Genomic DNA, 17957 nt, shown 5'->3' on the forward strand with positions numbered 1-17957 from the left:
AATGATGCTTAAAAATATGTATGAGTCTCCTCTTTTCAGCCTCAAAAAAGGATTGCAATTGCATGCCTCTTGAGGTCAGGTCATACAACTTGTTTCGATTAATGAAATTTAAGTATGTGTATGTTACTTTTGGACAGAGTGCATTTAATTACTGTCCTAATTGTTACTGTTCTCTTTGCCTTCTTTGGCAATGTGTGGTAGTTGGTGTTAAAATCAAAGTATAGTATAAACCTGAGCCATCCCATGAGAGAGCTTCCTTAGGAAGTCTTCCACGTATATAGCAGAAAATGAGTGAGAAATAAACCTTTGATGAGTTATGCCACTAAGATTGTATTTTTACAGCATATGAGCTTAGTATACTGGCTAGAGCTAGTCAAACAGGGTTATCCCCATTTTTTTTCCAATGTGACTAGCCCCAGAAACATAACTCACCCACAGTTCTACCTTTGATTTCGTCCCTACTCCAAGTTAGACCTTCTTATGTTTTTTTTTTTTCCCCCAGTTACTATAGTAAAAGCAATATTATCTATTTAAAGGGAAAGTGCCAGCCAAATAGTGTGCTCTGAAGACATCAGATTCCATAAGCATTTATTAAACATCTACTATGTTCCAAAGACATTATGCTTCCATGTATGTTGTTACACTTTAACCTCACATGATATCCCTGGGGAGGGAGATAAAGATATCACTATTTCACAGAAGAAGAATCTAATTCATAGAGTAGTTAAATGAATTCTTCAAGACAAAGCACCTAGCAAATGGTAGAAACACAAACCCAAGTTGTTCAACTCTCTTTTTAGTATGCTTTCCACGGCTACTGTACAGGATTAGAAAGTCCATTCAATTAGAGGGCAGTAGGTCCAACTAATACACTACTTTACAAGATGTGATGGGTGAAAGTAAAAAATGAGTTTAGACGGATAACATTCAAAGCTGAAATGCATGTACTAGTGGGATATTTTGGGTAGTATCTAGTAGGGTGTTCAGTAGTACTGAATTGGACTTCTGCTTCTGGTAAGATGGAGTAGATGTACTTTTTAAAAAAGTGTCTGATTTTGAATGCTGAAGAACTTACTGATTCCATAAATATGTATTGAGGGTCTTATCATGTGCCAGACCCTGACCTTGACTCTTAAGTATATAGTAGTGAACAAAACAAAGGCCCAGATCTCCTGGAGCATGTTTTAATGAGAGAGGGAGTAGTCAGTTGGTGATACATCCATGGGGGAAAAAATACAGCAATAAACAACTGAACATATTCAGCTGGAGATGAGAACAATGGGGGAAAATAAAGCAGGAGAGCAGGATTAGGAGATGGTGGAGGAGTGAGGTTAGGTTGAATGACCAAGGAGACCTCACTGATGAGGTGATATTTGAGTAAAGACCATGAAGAAGCATGATGCGGATATCTGTAAGAACATTTCAGAAACAGTAAATAACATAAACCTGTAGCAGAAGTATAATTGAAGTGTCCAAGGAAGCAAAACAGAGCAATAAATGAGGTCAGAGAGGCATTGAGGAGCAAGATCATGTAGTACCTCGTAGAACATTGCAAAGGCTTTAGCTATTACTCTAAATGCAAGGGGGAAGCTATTACATAGCTTCTAGAAAAGAAGTGACAGATACAACACACATTGGCTGTTGTGAGAATAGACTGTTGGGTGACATGGTTGTGTGCAGGAAGACCAGGCAGGAGGCTGTTGCAGTAATCCAAGTAAGAGAGGATGGTGGCTTGGATCAAGATGCTGCCACGTCCACCCCCCTCCTGGGGCTGTGCCATCCCTCCAGGCAGCCCCGGCCCCCATGAGCCCTTCTGCAGCCTGTGAGAAGTGAGAAGATTGTTGGATTTACTTTGAAAGAAGCACCAGGATTTACTGAGGCTTCATATATTTGAGGAGCCTCTAGCGAGGAGCTGGGAGAACACATTTGCTGTGAGTCCATGTAGAGCTGGATGGGTGGGGACTGTGCCTTAGCCTTTGGGAAATCAGTGAAGGGAGGGATGGAGGAGCCTGGTAGGCTGCAGTCCATGGGGTCGCTGAGGGTCGGACACGACTGAGCGACTTCACTTTCACTTTTCACTCATGCATTGGAGAAGGAAATGGCAACCCACTCCAGTGTTCTTTCCTGGAGAATCCCAGGGACGGGGGAGCCTGGTGGGCTGCCGTCTATGGGGTCACACAGAGTCAGACACGACTGAAGTGACTCGGTGGCAGCAGCGGCAGGGCCTGTTACCTTCTACTTGATCTGGAGATCACAGGTCTTTTCTTTCCCTGGAGGCTCCTTAGCCCAGGTTATTGTCAAAGTGAGGCCAGGGAAGAGGAAAGTTATGGACTGAAGAGTTGCTGCCACTACTGCTGTTACACCATGGAATGAAGGGTCATTTGTCCTGAGGGTCTTGGCTCCATCTGACTTTGTTATTCTTCCCGTCTCCCATGGAGCTTTGAAGGTCTCTCTGCACTGAAAAATACAGGCCTGTATCCACTGCCAAAAGGAGTCCCATCACCAGGCAGAAAGTGATTTGATACCAAGGTGAAAAGATGAGTGGAACTGCTGGACCTAATCGGAGAGGCAGAGGGATAGGAAAAATTACAGTTGTTAAGACAGAAATTTGGAACAGTCATGTCCCTAGTGAGGAGTCTTTGCAAAGCAACCCAAGCCAAGGCCAGGAGCAGACAGCTACCCCAGGAAGTCTTCAGTGGATCGCTTCGTCTGTCTGCCTTCCCAAATAAAGTGCTGGATCGGCATTTCCCAAAGGATGACCTCAAACACATCTGTTCTGCAGAACATTAAGAAAAGTTATAGAAGAAGAAGGGTTCTGTGGTTACCTGAGTTTGGCAAATGCCTTACCAGGCTCAATTTAAAAGTTTTCTTTGAGACAGGGCTTCTTGAAGCCTTTGGTGTGCATTATGAATATAAAAGGAGAGGAAAAGAATACGTAGTGTGTTCTGCATTAATTGGACCACAGAACCCTTCATTCTGAAAGGGTTCTCAAAGAGTTATGTGATTGGGGAACAGCCTTTGGGCAACATTGAACTCGGGAATACACAGATGACATCAACACATCTTCACTCACCACCTCCTCTGAACCCAGGGCTGGGTACTCACTAATGAACATCAGGCTGGCATAAATAATCTGTGATACCGTCTGAAAGGACATAATATGGATTCCACAATGTACAGTTTCTCAAGAACAGGCAGAAGTCTAGTTCTTTATGTGTAGAGAGAGGTTCTAATGCCAACATGGCTGCAGCAAGCTAAGAGTCGATCCTAGGGTGAGAGGCTCAGTAGGGAAACGCAGCAAGCATTAGACGCCGGGAGAGACACGTGACAGAGTGGTTTGAGTGAGATGCAAAAGAGGGAGAATGGCAATGTCTGGGAATTGGATATGGAGCTTGAAAAGGTGGATTTTGTCCCCTGAGAGTTAAAACACCAAATAAATGACACCCATTTCTATAATCCCTGAGAAATGACCGGGAACACAGCTTCACATTCATATAACCATCAGGCCAAGCTAGGACTTCAGGGTTCCTGTTTATGTTAAACAGGCGCTCCCAGGAAAACAAACATTCTGGAGTCCAGAAGATTAGTAATCCCCTCACTACCCATCTTTCCAAGGTGTACATCTCCTTGAACAACCTTCATTCCCATCTTGGACAGTGATGTTCACTGGCTGTGATGAGTGTAGCATCTTCCCGATAAACGCTGTGCAGTGGTACTGGCCGCTGTGACTGAGGTTGGCGCGTGGGATAGAGAAGTTGGTGCGCTGATAGGAAAATATCTTGGATTTCCCATCCTGGTAGAACGTGATCTTATTCAGAGGTTGGTTTCTCCAGCTGTGGCACCTCAGCATTATGGGCTCCCCTTCCTGGAATACGAGGCTGGGGGTCTGGAGCAGCAGCCAGTCTGAAAGACACAAAGGGACCGCAGGACCCGGAAGGTCTTGACTCAGATCTGAGACCCAGACCATCCCTCCGGGGGCCAGTGTGTGTCGGGGGGAGTTTAAATGTGGACTCACACACCCCTGGTCTCTAATTCTGGCTCCTCCGTGTATGCACCCTGTGATCCTGGGTAAATAATTCTTTTGGACCTCAGTTTCCTCGTATGTGGAACTAGTCACAATAGTACCATTAGCTGCACTGTCTACAGTAGTTGCTGGCACACAGTAGGTGTTCAGATATGCTTGTCTTCTCGTTCCCATCCTGGGAGACGCAGCTGCAGCCCTTCTGGCCCAAGAGGCCTCTGCAGGAGGATACAGGGGACCCGGAGTGCAGTCACTTTCCCCGAGGGAGGTGGGGGAGAAGCCAGTCTGAGAGAGAAGACAGCATGTGAGGGGGACGCAGCAGAGACCTGTGTCCTTGGGGAGAGTCACGGGCACCGACAAATGTTGGTTTACTTGGTGCATGTTAGTAAACGTGGAATTCAGTGGGGACTTTGTCTCAAGGCAGCAGTGACATGGGTGGGCCATTAGCCGGCTGTGTATTTTTTCTCCCAAATTTCATTTTTTTACTGCGGAAAAATATTTAATTTCTTTGTTCCGTAGGGAATAGAGGCTTAGGTAGCTACTTCTAATCCTGATCTCAGCCCACACCGACTTTTTTCCTGAAGTTATAGGACAGAGCAGAGTTGAAATTGGAAAGAAAGGGTAGGAAACAGCAGATACCTTGGAAGGGAGCAGGGAGATAAGAAAAAATGACAACAGTCACACGTGTGCCAGTCAACCACACTTAGACCCTTCAGCAAATCATGACACCAACCAAGTTATATTTATGGAAGCCACCTCAATAAGAAGCCCATGCACCTCAACTAGACACTAGCCCACACACAGCAACGAAGACAGAGCAGCCATAGATGAATAAATAAATAGAAATTTAAAAGACACGAGTTTCACCTCAGTTGCACAGACAGGGGACAGGGATTAGGGAAATGCTGATTCTCACCAGGACCTCATGTGGGAGGCAGTGGTATCTCCACTAGCAAGTGAGGAAACTGAGGCTCAAAGGTGAATGAAATCATCATGTTTAGATGGCTAGTAATTCCCAGGGCTAAGGAAATGGCAACCCACTCCAGTGTTCTTGCCTGGAGAATCCCAGGGACGGCGCAGCCTGCTGGGCTGCTGTCTATGGGGTCGCACAGAGACACGACTGAAGCGACTTAGCAGCAGCAGCAGCAGCAGGATTCAGTTGTGCTGTGTCTGTGCATTTGACTCTGCCATAATAATGGGAAGCTTTCTATGAATTAGAGATTTTCTTCTGCTTCTCTCACACCCAGATGCCTGTTGGTGGCCTGGTCACCTTCTTGCTCAATCGGCACCAAGACAAAGGAGCCCACCATATTCTGAGAAATCTCTTAGGAACTTCCACCTCACCACTCATACTAAGCCGAGGAGGTGGGTTGAAAAGGGAAATGAGTAGACCAAAACCACTTCAAACAACTCACAGCCGTGCTTTCCAGTAAGTAGGCAACTGCCCTTTCCTAAAAACCTCTGCATGGAAGCAGATTTCATCTCCCCTTGTTCTCCCAGACTCTCCAGGGCCTCCTCTACTGACCGGAAATCACATCCAGATGCACAGAGTCGCTGAGGCTGGTCTGCTCCCTCTGGCACCTGTAGGACCCACTGTCGTTGCTGCCGGCCCTAAAGCTGTAGCTGGGCTGCTTCTGGGTGTGGATGGAGCTCCCGTTATGGAACCACGTGGTGAGGTTGCCTGCAGAGAAGCTGGTCCCCTGGCACATCAGCGTCACGTGATCCTCCCTGAGCACATTGATCCACGCAGGCTGGATGGTCACCACAGCTTTTGGGAGATCTGCTGAAGGGCAGAGAGAGGAGGCAGCATGAGGAAAAGGGACCCCAAGGGCCTAAGCAGACCCCAAATCTCAGATGATGGAAAACTGTGGCCATGCTGCAGACAGATCAAGAGAAGAACCCAACCCAGAACAGGTCCGCACCTGAAGGCAATTCCTCCAACTCATGTAGCCACACAAGGGCCCCCAGGGACCCAGATTCTCTCAGGGAGGAGAGGAGGAGGGGTAGGGAAATGGGAGAGGGGGCAAGCACACAGTCGAGAAACACAAGTACACCTCGCCCAAGGAGCTCTGCCCAGTTCCTTCTCTCTGTCTCTATTTCTCTTTCTCTCTCGAACTCACACTCACAGACACACACACACTACACATACATCCTTTGGGGAATCACTTCCCCCACCCTCATAAACTGAGGCATTTGGACACTAGTGGATAAACTGTCTTCCCAGCTGGATGAAGACAAGTGGGGCCACCTGGTGGAGGTGCCAGGCTGAGAGTCAGAGGTCACATTTCTCTTCTGACCTGCTTCATTCCTTATCCTGTAGAATAGACCTGTCCTGACACCAAAGCACAGATGAATCTCTATGGCCTCAGGAGAATCAGAAAGAGTGAGAAAGGCCAGAAGGCCAGTCTAGGAGCTCTGGATTCAGTGACCCAGGAGAGCCCCACCCCCTACCAGCCCTGGGTGGTGGAGAGGTTAGTGGTGCTGAGCAAGGAGTGCCCAGCAGTGTTCACCCCACCCAGCCGCAGCCAGTAATACGGCCTCCTCTTTCTGTCCAAGGGAACAGGCCCTGAAGCCTTCAGATACATGAAAAATGGACAATTTATCAACCCATGGGGATAATCTAAGCAGATCATGTGATTCTGCATGGCTTGGGCTCGTGGTTTAGTTTGGAAAGAGGAAGCAATTGAGACAGAGGACAGTTATTTTCTATGACAGAATCTGTGAAGTGTCATCATAACAGAAGCAGGAGGGCTGAGGCATCTGTGTCCCTTGGCTGCCCACCCCTGGTGGCTTCAGTGGAAGGGAAGCAGGAAGGAGAAGGGGGTGCAGGGCTTCTTGTGGGTGCAATTCCTCTTTCCTGGCTCTACCTCAGTCTTGGATTGCTGGTGCCTCCAGAGTTCCTCCATACAGGGTGCAGGGAGCAGAGAGAGCTGGGGGACAGAGGGGATGTGGTGGAGTACTTACCACATTTCCCAGGAACAGGAGCTGCAAGAGAGAAAGCAAAGATCAGCCTGGTGTTTGGATATGATGATTCATCATTACAAATAATCACATTGTGAAAGGTTGTTGCCGAGCCGTGAAAGATGCCAGGACTCTTGGCCTCTGGAGGAGAGGAATTCAATCCAGGCCAGTGACAAGGCATGATTGCTCAGAGCTTTTGTGTAATAAAGTTTTATTAAAGTATAAAAGAGATAGAGAAGGCCACTCCTTAGACTGGTCTTCTGACATAGACATCAGAAGGGGGCAGAAAGAGTGCTGCCTTGCTAGTTTTTAACAAGAAGTTATATTCCTATCAGCAGCCTGCTGATTAGAGGAAGGAAATGTCTCAAAACTCAGAGAGTGGTACCAGGCCCCTTATTCACAACGCGCATTTTGAGGTAACATTGGCACAAGGTGAGTCATCCCAGGCCATAAAATGATTGACATGAATCTTGAAGAAAGGCAGATTTCCAAACAAATACATAGTCTCATTAACATAGCTTAAGAGAACATTTCCATTGGGAAAACACACTGGTCTGTTGAGCTCTTATGGGTTCTGAGTGTTAGGCTAAACCGACTTGAAGAAAGACAGAGTCCAAGGTAAATACATAGTTCATTAACATAGCTTAAGAAAAACATTTCCCTGAGAAAAACGCATTGGTTAGCTCAAGGTTTGAGAAAAGTTAAGTTCAGGTGGAACCCGGTGTCGTCATGGCAACACAGAATTTTAAGGGAAACCTCCTTTTAATTTTGTATAGAGAAGGGGAATACAATCTGACACTTGTAGTTTCCTCCTGCCGTTTAAGAGAGAAATAAAAAAGTGTCTGATACTTGCAGCCAGTCCTCCATGTGGGGGCCCCTAGCCTTCCTGCCTGTTACCCTCTCCCTTGCAAATCCCCTTCCCTCTCTCGTGAGTCTCTTGAGGTCCTTTAACATCATGTCTGCATTTCGTTCACCTGTGGTGTTCATGCCTTAACTTGTTCAGCTGCGTTAACAAAATTACCACACAGGGGCCAGACTGATATCGTCATAAATTTACTGTCACCATATTCGGAAAGACACTAAACTGCAGTTCTGACACTTGAAGACATTTGCTCTGATTCTCTTGGTAGTGATACTGATCTTTTCCTCTCTTCATGCTTGCAGTGCAAGGAGGCATTCTTGATGTCTCTGGTCCCACAACTGATGCTGCTGGAGTTGCCTGGCTAACATATTTTCTGATCTCCATCCCTGAATAACCCAGACTCTCGTGCGCTTTTCCCCAGGGGACTCTCCTTTCACAGAAAGAGAATAGGCCCTGCTGCCTGAAGTGGCAGGCCCAGAGGATGGCCTCTGCTCCCCAAGGCAGTTTTTATCGCTCCTTCATGCCTCTTATTGCTTAAGACAGCATCGGCCCTCTGGCCTAAGATTTAGTCCCAGTGAAACATACATTTCTAAGGAAGGTGAACACCTTGGCCATCATCAGTCCTTTAGGTCTAGGTCACTGGACGTTCCTCAGGGCTGGCTCAGCTGTGGGAGGTGGCAGATTACCAGGGGCCTTAGTGCCCAGTGTCATTGGGCAAAATGTTTAAAAAGCCCTACTTCTGCCAATTTCATCATTTCCCAAGGCCAGCAAGGTCGTCAGAATGTGATTTTCATCAGCCTGCCTTCACCCTCCTGACTTTCCTGATGTGCTTCCCACTGCAGCCCTCATCCTTGCCTCTGGCTGTAGAGAGGTTAGTGGTGCAGAGAAAGCGGTGCCCAGCAGTGTTCACCCCACCCAGCTGCAACCAGTGCTACCACCTCCTATTTCTGCAATAACCCAGGTGGCAGCAGCTGACTTAGAGAAGCCCACCTGCCCATCGTCCTGATCCACTGTCCCTGCTGCACCCCCCACTCACCCAAGAAAGGCAGAGCTGTCCACAGGAGCATGTGGCCCCAAGGATGCCAGGGCGTGCAGTGAGCTCGGTTCCTCCTGGCAGCAGGGAAGGCTAGGAATGAGGGGATCCCCATCACCTCCTGGAGCGAGCAGGTTGCTCTGACAGCCCTGCACGACAGGCACTGGCTTCTCTCGAGGCCTGATAGATTCCACCCAGTGGGCAAATTCTGGAGTCCAAAAGAGGAAGTGAAAAGAAGTGTTGCTTTATCATTGGCTCCTCCCCTTCCACCCTCTTTCCTCTAGGGAGTTCCCTCCCAGAAGATTCAGGGCTTCCCAGAATGAATCTGGCTCAGTCCCACTCCAAGTTCACAGAAAATGTAGAAACTGGGAAACAAATTCTCCTCGTCCTCTGGGGCCACAGCTGTGCTCAGCCCCAGGGAGGAAGAGGGGAATGGTCACCCCTCCTCAACTCAGAACTCTCTGTCTGTCTCTAAGGCGATGGAGGAGAGTGTGCCAGGGGACTCCCCATCTTCTAGATCCATTTAGAGGTGCAGACACTGGCGTCAGACTCCTCCTGAGACTGAGCAGAGGGGCTTGAGGCCACCTTTCCCCATCATTTGATTGCCTTTATTATCATAATCCAGACTCCATTTTGGATTGTGGAACCAGGACAGAGAAGTGTGTCAGGGTGGCGATAGAATGATCATTCCCATCTTTTATCACCCTTTGTCTTTCTTGTACTCTTCCCTCCAACAAATATCTTCTGAGCAGCAACTGGTGCCTGGTTCTTTATCTTTCTCGCCCTCATTCCCATCACTGTTCTATCATCATGGCGTGGTGAAGAGCAGGGCTTTGGAGCTGTAGTAGTCTAATTTGGAATGACAGGTAGCTTCTCAGAACTACAGATTCCTCATCTGTATAAATAAAGATTAATATATCTATCCTTCAAACAGGATTTCTCAGCCTCAGTACTATTGACATTTGGGGCCAAATAATTCTCCATGTTAGGACCTGTTCCATGCATTATCGGGTGTTTAGTAGAGTCGGACATGACTGAGTGACTTCCCTTTCACTTTTCACTCATGCATTGGAGAAGGAAATGGCAACCCACTCCAGTGTTCTTTCCTAGAGAATCCCAGGGACGGGGGAGCCTGGTGGGCTGCCATCTATGGGGTCACACAGAGTCGGACACGACTGAAGCAGCAGCAGCAGCAGCAACATCCCTGACCTCTACCCACTAGATGCCAAGTGACATCCCCTAATCATGAAAATAGAAATGTCTCTAGACTTTGACAGATCTGCTTTTGGGGGCAACATTGCCCCTGGCTGAGAACCACTGCACTCAAGGTTTTTGAAAATTAAAAGATAATTTGTGTGCTAGCACCATCCTTTGTGGGTATCCAGTCAACACCAGTTCCCCTTTTTTGCTTTCTGTCGTCATCCTTGTCACTGTGTGCTCACCCTCAACATCCCCAGAACAGAAGATGCTCTGGGACCTCTCTCGGGGCCCTCTGCTGGGGCCTCTCTCCCAAATGCTTTCTCAGGAAACAAGCTGTAATATTCTAGAACATGATACTGTAAAACCTGCGTTTACACTCTGCGGTCTTCAGAAACCTCAACTACCCCTTGGCCCCATCGGCTAAGGCTTTACTACTGGCCCCACTCTACCCCGCCTCCCACTCCCAATCTACCTCCAGCCCTTATCTGATTCTTAGGTGAATAAGTTTCCTTAACCAGTGACAAGGCTCCAGTGAGCTGACATCAACACTTTAAAAGCTAATTTAGGAACAACTTGGTGGTCCAGGGCTTAAGGATCCGCCTGCTAATGGAGTAAACACGGGTTTGATTCCTGGTTCGGGAAGATTCCACATTCTGTGGAGTGACCAAGCCTGTGCACCACAACTGCTGAAGCCCACGTGCCCTCGTGCCCATGCTTTGCAAGTGGAGAACGCACTGTTGCCATTTGTAGCAACATGGATGATCCTAGAAATCATCATATTGAGTGAAGTAAGTCAGATAAGGACACATATCATATGATATCACTTATATGCAGAATCTAAAAAAAAAGTGAACTTATTTACAAAAGAGAAACAGACTCACAGACTAGAGAACTTATGGTTATGGGGTAAGTGGGGAAAGGGTGGATGGGAGGGAGAGCTTCGGAGTTCAGATAAGGACACATATCATATGATATCACTTATATGCAGAATCTAAAAAAAAGTGAACTTATTTACAAAAGAGAAACAGACTCACAGACTAGAGAACTTATGGTTATGGGGTTAGTGGGGAAAGGGTGGATGGGAGGGAGAGCTTCGGAGTTTGGGGACTGATGTGTACTCACTGCTATTTTTGGAATGAATGGCCAACAGGGACCTGCTGTGTACCACAGGGAATTGGGCTCAATATTTTGTGGCAACCTACATGGGAGGGAAGTTTGAGAAAGAATGGATGCATGTATGTGTGTGGCTGAATCACTTTGCTGTGCACCTGAGCTAGCACAGCATTGTTAATAATCTATAGTCCAATATAAAATAAAAAGTTAAGAAAAGACATCAGTTCAGTTCAGTCACTCAGTCGTGTCCAACTCTTTGCAACCCCATGAATCGCAGCACGCTAGGCCTCCCTGTCCATCACAAACTCCCAGAGTTCACTCAAACTCACGTCCATCGAGTCAGTGATGCCATCCAGCCATCTCATCCTCTGTCCTCCCCTTCTCCTCCTGTCCCCAATCCCTCCCAGCATCAGAGTCTTTTCCAATGAGTCAACTCTTCGCATGAGGTGGCCAAAGTACTGGAGTTTCAGCTTTAGCATCATTCCTTCCAAAGAAATCCCAGGGCTGATCTCCTTCAGAATGGACTGGTTGGATCTCCTTGCAGTCCAAGGGACTCTCAAGAGTCTTCTCCAACACCACACTTCAAAAGCATCAATTCTTCAGTGCTCAGCCTTCTTCACAGTCCAACTCTCACATCCATACATGACCACAGGAAAAACCATAGCCTTGACTAGATGGACCTTTGTTGGCAAAGTAATGTCTCTGCTTTTCAATATGCTATTGAGGTTGGTCATAACTTTCCTTCCAAGGAGTAAGCGTCTTTTAATTTCATCACTGCAGTCACCATCTGCAGTGATTTTGGAGCCCAAAAAAATAAAGTCTGACACTGTTTCCACTATTTCCCATCTATTTCCGATGAAGTGATGGGACCAGATGCCATATCTTCGTTTTCTGGATGTTAAGCTTTAAGCCAACTTTTTCACTCTCCACTTTCACTTTCATCAAGAGGCTTTTTAATTCCTCTTCACTTTCTGCCATAAGGGTGGTGTCATCTGCATATCTGAGGTTATTGATATTTCTCCCGGCAATCTTGATTCCAGCTTGTGTTTCTTCCAGTCCAGCGTTTCTCATGATGTACTCTGCATATAAGTTAAATAAGCAGGGTGACAATATCCAGTCTTGACGTACTCCTTTTCCTATTTGGAACCAGTCTGTTGTTCCATGTCCAGTTCTAACTGTTGCTTCTTGACCTGCATATATAGGTTTCTCAAGAGGCAGGTCAGATGGTCTGGTATTCCCATCTCTTTCAGAATTTTCCACAGTTTATTGTGATCCACACAGTCAAAGGCTTTGGCATAGGCAATAAAGCAGGAATAGATGTTTTTCTGGAACTCTCTTGCTTTTTCGATGATCCAGCAGATGTTGGCAATTTGATCTCTGGTTCCTCTGCCTTTTCTAAAACCAGCTTGAACATCAGGAAGTTCATGGTTCACATATTGCTGAAGCCTGGCTTGGAGAATTTTGAGCATTACTTTTCTGCATATGAGATGAGTGCAATTGTGTGGTAGTTTGAGCATTCTTTGGTATTGCCTTTCTTTGGGATTGGAATGAAAACTGACCTTTTCCAGTCCTGCGGCCACTGCTGAGTTTTCCAAATTTGCTGGCATTAGCATATGTTTAATGACACACCTTCAAGTACCAGGAGAGTTCTGTCGCCAACCATAAAAGGTCAAAAGGTTGGCAGTGGCCCAATTCTTGGAAATCTCTGCTCCTTCCCTGAAACAGATGGAACAATCCTCCCACTCATTAGCTTAGGCAATTACCCAGCCCATGAAAACTAACCACCATCCATATATGGGGGCCTGTAGCCTTCTGAGATAGCCCATACTCTGTGTGTGAAGTGTGTTTCTTCCAAGGCTGTTCTCACATTTTGAAATGGACTGCATTGGGAGAAATTGGAATGTATTGTTAGTCTTTCAGTTATGTTCAACTCTTTGTGACCCCATGGACTGTAGCCCGCCCGGACTCCTCTGTCCATGGAATTCTGCAGGCAAGGATACTGGAGTGGATTGCCATTTTCTTCTCCAGGGGATCTTCCTGACCCAGGGATCAAACCTGGGTCTCCCACATTGCAGGCAGATTCCTTACCATCTGAGCCACCAGGGAATGTGGTGGTACGTGATCTTGATTAAAAGACCATGGGTTCAGGTCCCAGTCTGGGGTGCACAGTTTCACTGCCACTTGCTTCTCTCCTCCTTTACCAGTGCTCAGTAAACCAACTTGTTGCAGGGGGGGACACCCCTTCCAGGGTCCAAGAGTGGGCTCTTGTCTAACACTTGAAAATGAATTGTCTGAGGAGACACGCATTTTGACAAAGCAAGAGACTTTATTGGGAAGGGGCGCCCAGCTGGGCAGAGAGCAGCAGGGTAAAGGAACCCAGTGGCACACACATGGCTCAAGCAAGATGAATTCCAGCAAGGAGGATTCTGGGATGTTGGTAAGACATATGGACTGGTGTCTCCTCTCTCCTTTTGACCTTTCCAGAATTCTTCTGGTTGGTGGTAGCTTGTTAATTTTCTATTCCTTACCAGGACTTCCTGTTGTTAAGAGAATTCATGCAAGTTGGCTACTTTGGGGCCCGGCAGGGCAGGCAGTGTTTGTCAGTGTTTCTCCTATCAAATCCTGTATCTGAAATGCCCTTTCATTCTGAAGAGATCTTAAGACTGTAAACAAAAGTCTGCCAAGTTTGACCTTATTTGACACCCCTTATCTACCCTTAAAGGAGCAGGAAATGGCAACCCACTCCAGTATTCTTGCTTAGAGGATCCTGTGAACAGAGGAGCCTGGTGGGCTGCTGTCCATGAGGTCACACAGAGTTGGACACGACTGAAGCAACTTAGCACTTAGCATTAGCATCTACTCTTAAAGGGAGGCTGCCAAATGGGCCCCTTATATGGTTGATGAGACTCTGATAAACTGCTATTAGTTATTCCCCTAAACGGCCAAGGCAAACTAAAATTAAAATTAATGGGCAACCTTACAAATTCTGATGGATACTGGAGCTTCACTCTACTTTAAACCCCTCTTGCTTCAGAGCCTCCAGAAGGGATCCTGAATGAAGTGGCAGAAGACACTGAAGAGTGGGAATTCTGACCGGAGTCAGGATCTTCCAGATCTCTATCCTATAAAGTTGGAAGCAAAGAAGGGTTTCCAACCCCTCGTGGATAAATTCCTAAGGCATAGCCTCTTGGTGCCCTGCCAGTCCACACGTGACAATCCTGTTCTTCTAGTTGTTAAGCCCAATGGGGAATATAACAGGGCACAAGACCTTAGACCAGTAAATGATGCAGTGGTTCCTATACATCCCCTCGTGGCCAACCCTGATTACATATTAACTGAAATCACTGAGGATGCTAAATGGTTTATTGTATACCATCTCAAGGATGCCTTCTTCTACATCCCACTTCATTCCTTATCACAATATCTGTTTGCCTTCGAGTGGACTAATCCTGACTCAGGCTGAACACAGTAATATACCTGAACAGTATTGCCTCCAGGGTTTCAGGACACTCCACACCTGTTTCCCCAGGCCCTGGGAAAGGAACTAAGGGAAACACACCTAGAAGGAAGTGTTATTCTACAGTACATAGATGATATTTTAACAGGTAATCCCTCCATGGAGTCCTCAGATCAAAATACCATTGAAGTATTAATTCAATTAATTTCCTTGGGGCCTAGGGTTACAGAGTCTCTCAGAAAAAGGCACAAATCACAAAGCAACAAGGTAAGTATCTGGGATATATTATAAACTCTGGATATAGACAGTTATCTCCAGATTAAAAAAAAAACTATATTAGGCCTAAGCACTTCAAAGACTAAGGAAACATCTCCATAGCTTTTGAGGGATGGCAGGATTTTGTACAGTTTTGATTCCAGGATTCAGGCTAATGACTAAGCCCCTGTATGAAGCCACTAAAGGCCCAGATACAGAACCACTGGCCAACTGGAGGCGGCCTTATCAAGTACCAGGCTTTGCTCCTTGACTTCTCAGAGTTAATCCTCAAAACCTGCCATACTCTTAACCCCGCTACCTTAATGCCTGTTGAAAGCCCAGAGCTAACACATTCTTGCCTCCAAACCCTTGACAAGGTCTATGCTCACAGGTCTGACCTAACAGACACAGGCCGTAGAAAGTCCTAAAGAAGAATGGTTTACTGATGGCAGAAGTTTTGTTAGAGACGGTCAGGAGAGCAGGGTATGTTTTTGCGGGCACTCATAGCATCATAGAAGCAAAAATCTTGCCACCTAACACCTTGGCCCAAAATGCTGAACTGATAGCTCTAACCCAAGCCTTAATCCTAGGGGAAGGAAAGATTATAAGTATATACCTAGTCTCAAAATATACCTTCCTTGTTTTACATGCCCACACAGCTATCTGGAAAGAGAAAAGACTTCTAAATGTAAGAAACCCCCCTGTAAAGAATGAGGCTGAGATTTTACACCTCATAGAAGTGGTCCAGAAACCAAATCAGGTAGCAGTCATCCACTGCCTTGAGCACCAAAAGGGAAATTCTCAAATTTCCCGAGGAAACGACAGAGCAGATCAGGAAGCAAAGTAAGCAGCCCTGATGCCCATAAATGAAATGGCTTTAATCTCATCCCTTACCCCTTCTAACATTATACCCAGCTACTCAACTTCCAAAGAGAACTGGACATGAGATAGAGGGGGAACTAAGAGAACAGATAGTTAGTGGCACATAGATCAGAAATGGCTCATACTTCTCTCTGAACAATGGAGAACTGTTAAAGAAGGGCTACATGATTCTCTCCCTCTGGGGAGAGATGCAATGTCTATCATTGTTTTCTGACTTTTTACAGGGAAAGGGCTCCTGGAGGAAATGAAAAGAGTTACTCAAGCCTGTGCCCTTTGTGTCACCCATAATCCTGGGGGCAATGTCAAGCCTCCTTCTTTTGTTAGCCCAGTCCAGCGTCATGGGACTTATACAAGACAGGACTGGCGAATAGATTTCACTCTGATGCCCTCTTTCCAGGGCTTCAAATACTTATTAGTCTTTATAGATAACTTTACTGGATGGATAGGTGAATAGAAGTCTTCTCCACTAGAACAGAGAGAGCAATTGAAGTGACTAAGACAATCCTAAAGGAAATTATTCCTAGATTTGATTGCCCCATCACTTTCAGAGTGACAATGGACCTTTGTAGCAGAGGTTTAACATTCAGGCAGAAGGGCAGGGTCGCCTGAGGCAGGCTGTTATGTATGAATGATCTCTTGTGATCTTCCACAAGAATGATCCCTCAGCCTGCAACAGCTTGAAGTGGGGCTTCCATTCCCAGCCAGAGATTGAGACCAGGTTGTGGTGGTGAGACCCAGTAGACCAGTGGTCAGTGACAAAAGCCCTGGCCCTTCAGCTTTGCAGAAAAGAATTCCCACAAAGATGGAAAGTAGTGAAACAAGTAAAGTATTTATTAAGAGGGAAAAAATAAGGACAGTATGTGTGGATAGATACACGGGCAGGCTCAGAAGGAGAGTCCCTGAGTCTCACTCTCATAGTGGTTTGAATTACTTTCATAGGGCATTTCTTCTGGGTTTCTTTTGGCCAATCATTTGATTGGCCTGGTTCACAGTCCATATTTGGTATATCTCAGGATCTTCCTATGTGTGTGCATGCATCTTTAAACCTAGATGGGTTTTACTGAAAAAGCACGTGGATAGCCTGGCATTAATTACCATCACTCCCCTTTGACCTCCCAGGAGTTTTCTGCACATGTGTGGTTGAGGGGATCTCCTGATTTCTGGAGCGAGAAATATTTTAACCCAAAATGTCTTTGTTCAGGATGTTCAATGTCTTTGTCAAATGTCTTGTCCATCTGTGGATGACTACAGGAAGGAAGAAATTAACACATCCCTTCCCTGAGGCTGCCTATTCCAGGAAATATTTGCAAGACTGAAAGTGAAAGTGAAGTCGCTCAGTCTTGTCCAACTCTGCAACCCCATGGACTGTAGCCCACCAGGCTCCTCCATCCATGGAATTTTCCAGGCAAAAGTATTGAAGTAGGTTGCCATTTCCTTCTCCAGGGGATCTTCCTGACCCAGGGGTTGAACCCAGGTCTCCCGCATAGCAGGCAGATGCTTTACCTTTTGAGCTACCAGGGAAGCCCCTTTGCAAGGTTAACTGCCTTTTAACTACTTCCTCACCTCCCCACTTCTCTGTTCTATAGAAGAATCTGGCATCCAGACTCCATAAAGGTGGCTATTTTGAGACATTAGTCTGTCATCTTAGTCAGTCAGCTTTCCAAATAAAGTTGCATTTCTTGCCTTAATACTTTGTCTCTCTGATTTATTGGCCTGTCTTGCGGTGTGCTGACTGAGCTTGGACTTGGTAACACTTTATTTTGGAGATTCTGGTGGGTTTAAATAACTAATCGATTGGTCTACATGGTTTTCGTTTTTTCTCATCCCGTTCTTTAAATCCCTGCTCTTATATAGTAAATTCACAAATAAAAAGTGAGGCCCCAAACCCCTAGGCACTCACTCTCAACCCCAATAAATGTGTTAGGGGAAGCACACTGACTGAAACAGCCCACCCTGGCCAGGCACCATAGTGACTATTTGTGTGAGTCATTTTATGACAGGAGGTCCTAGTAAGGAAATGGAACTAATGAGCCACTGCCAACAGGAAGAGTTCAGGAAAGGTCAAAAGGAGACACCACATGTCTGACCACCTCCCAGAATCCTTATCACTGGCATCCATCTTGGCTGAGCAAGGCATGCACCACCAGGAAGGACTCTGAGTCAGAATGATTGC

General features: G+C 46.3%; 1 protein-coding gene across 6 annotated transcripts; it reads right to left on the reverse strand.

Moving 5' to 3' along the window:
- Window positions 1-571: 571 nt before the first annotated feature.
- Window positions 572-9179, reverse strand: LOC109578180 (low affinity immunoglobulin gamma Fc region receptor II-like). Of its 6 annotated transcripts, none has more exons than XM_070782946.1 (5): window positions 8881-9179; window positions 6986-7006; window positions 5547-5801; window positions 3637-3903; window positions 572-2776 (listed from the first exon to the last, which is right to left on the reverse strand). In XM_070782946.1, the coding sequence occupies exons 1-5, from the start codon at window positions 8990-8992 to the stop codon at window positions 2415-2417; spliced, it is 1017 nt and encodes a 338-aa protein (XP_070639047.1). In that variant the 5' UTR covers window positions 8993-9179; the 3' UTR covers window positions 572-2414. The 6 variants fall into 6 exon arrangements, with proteins under 6 accessions (XP_070639047.1, XP_070639041.1, XP_019842736.2 ...); XM_070782940.1 differs by having other exon boundaries at window positions 5547-5804; window positions 8881-9178; XM_019987177.2 differs by having other exon boundaries at window positions 572-2556; window positions 5547-5804; window positions 8881-9165.
- Window positions 9180-17957: the final 8778 nt, after the last annotated feature.

This window comes from Bos indicus, chromosome 3 (assembly GCF_029378745.1).
Source record: "Bos indicus isolate NIAB-ARS_2022 breed Sahiwal x Tharparkar chromosome 3, NIAB-ARS_B.indTharparkar_mat_pri_1.0, whole genome shotgun sequence".
In the NCBI taxonomy this organism is placed as follows: Eukaryota; Metazoa; Chordata; class Mammalia; order Artiodactyla; family Bovidae; genus Bos; species Bos indicus.

Excerpts from the sequence above, each read along its gene's own strand:
- LOC109578180 (XM_070782925.1), bottom strand. The coding sequence starts at position 7,163 with ATGCCTTGTCACTGGCCTGGATTGAATTCCTCTCCTCCAGAGGCCAAG. Across the intron at positions 5,805-6,985 it reads TCCTGTTCCTGGGAAATGTG|CAGATCTCCCAAAAGCTGTG; the intron begins GTAAGTACTCCA and ends TCTGCCCTTCAG. Across the intron at positions 2,777-3,636 it reads TGTCCAAGATGGGAATGAAG|AACAGATGTGTTTGAGGTCA; the intron begins GTTGTTCAAGGA and ends AATGTTCTGCAG.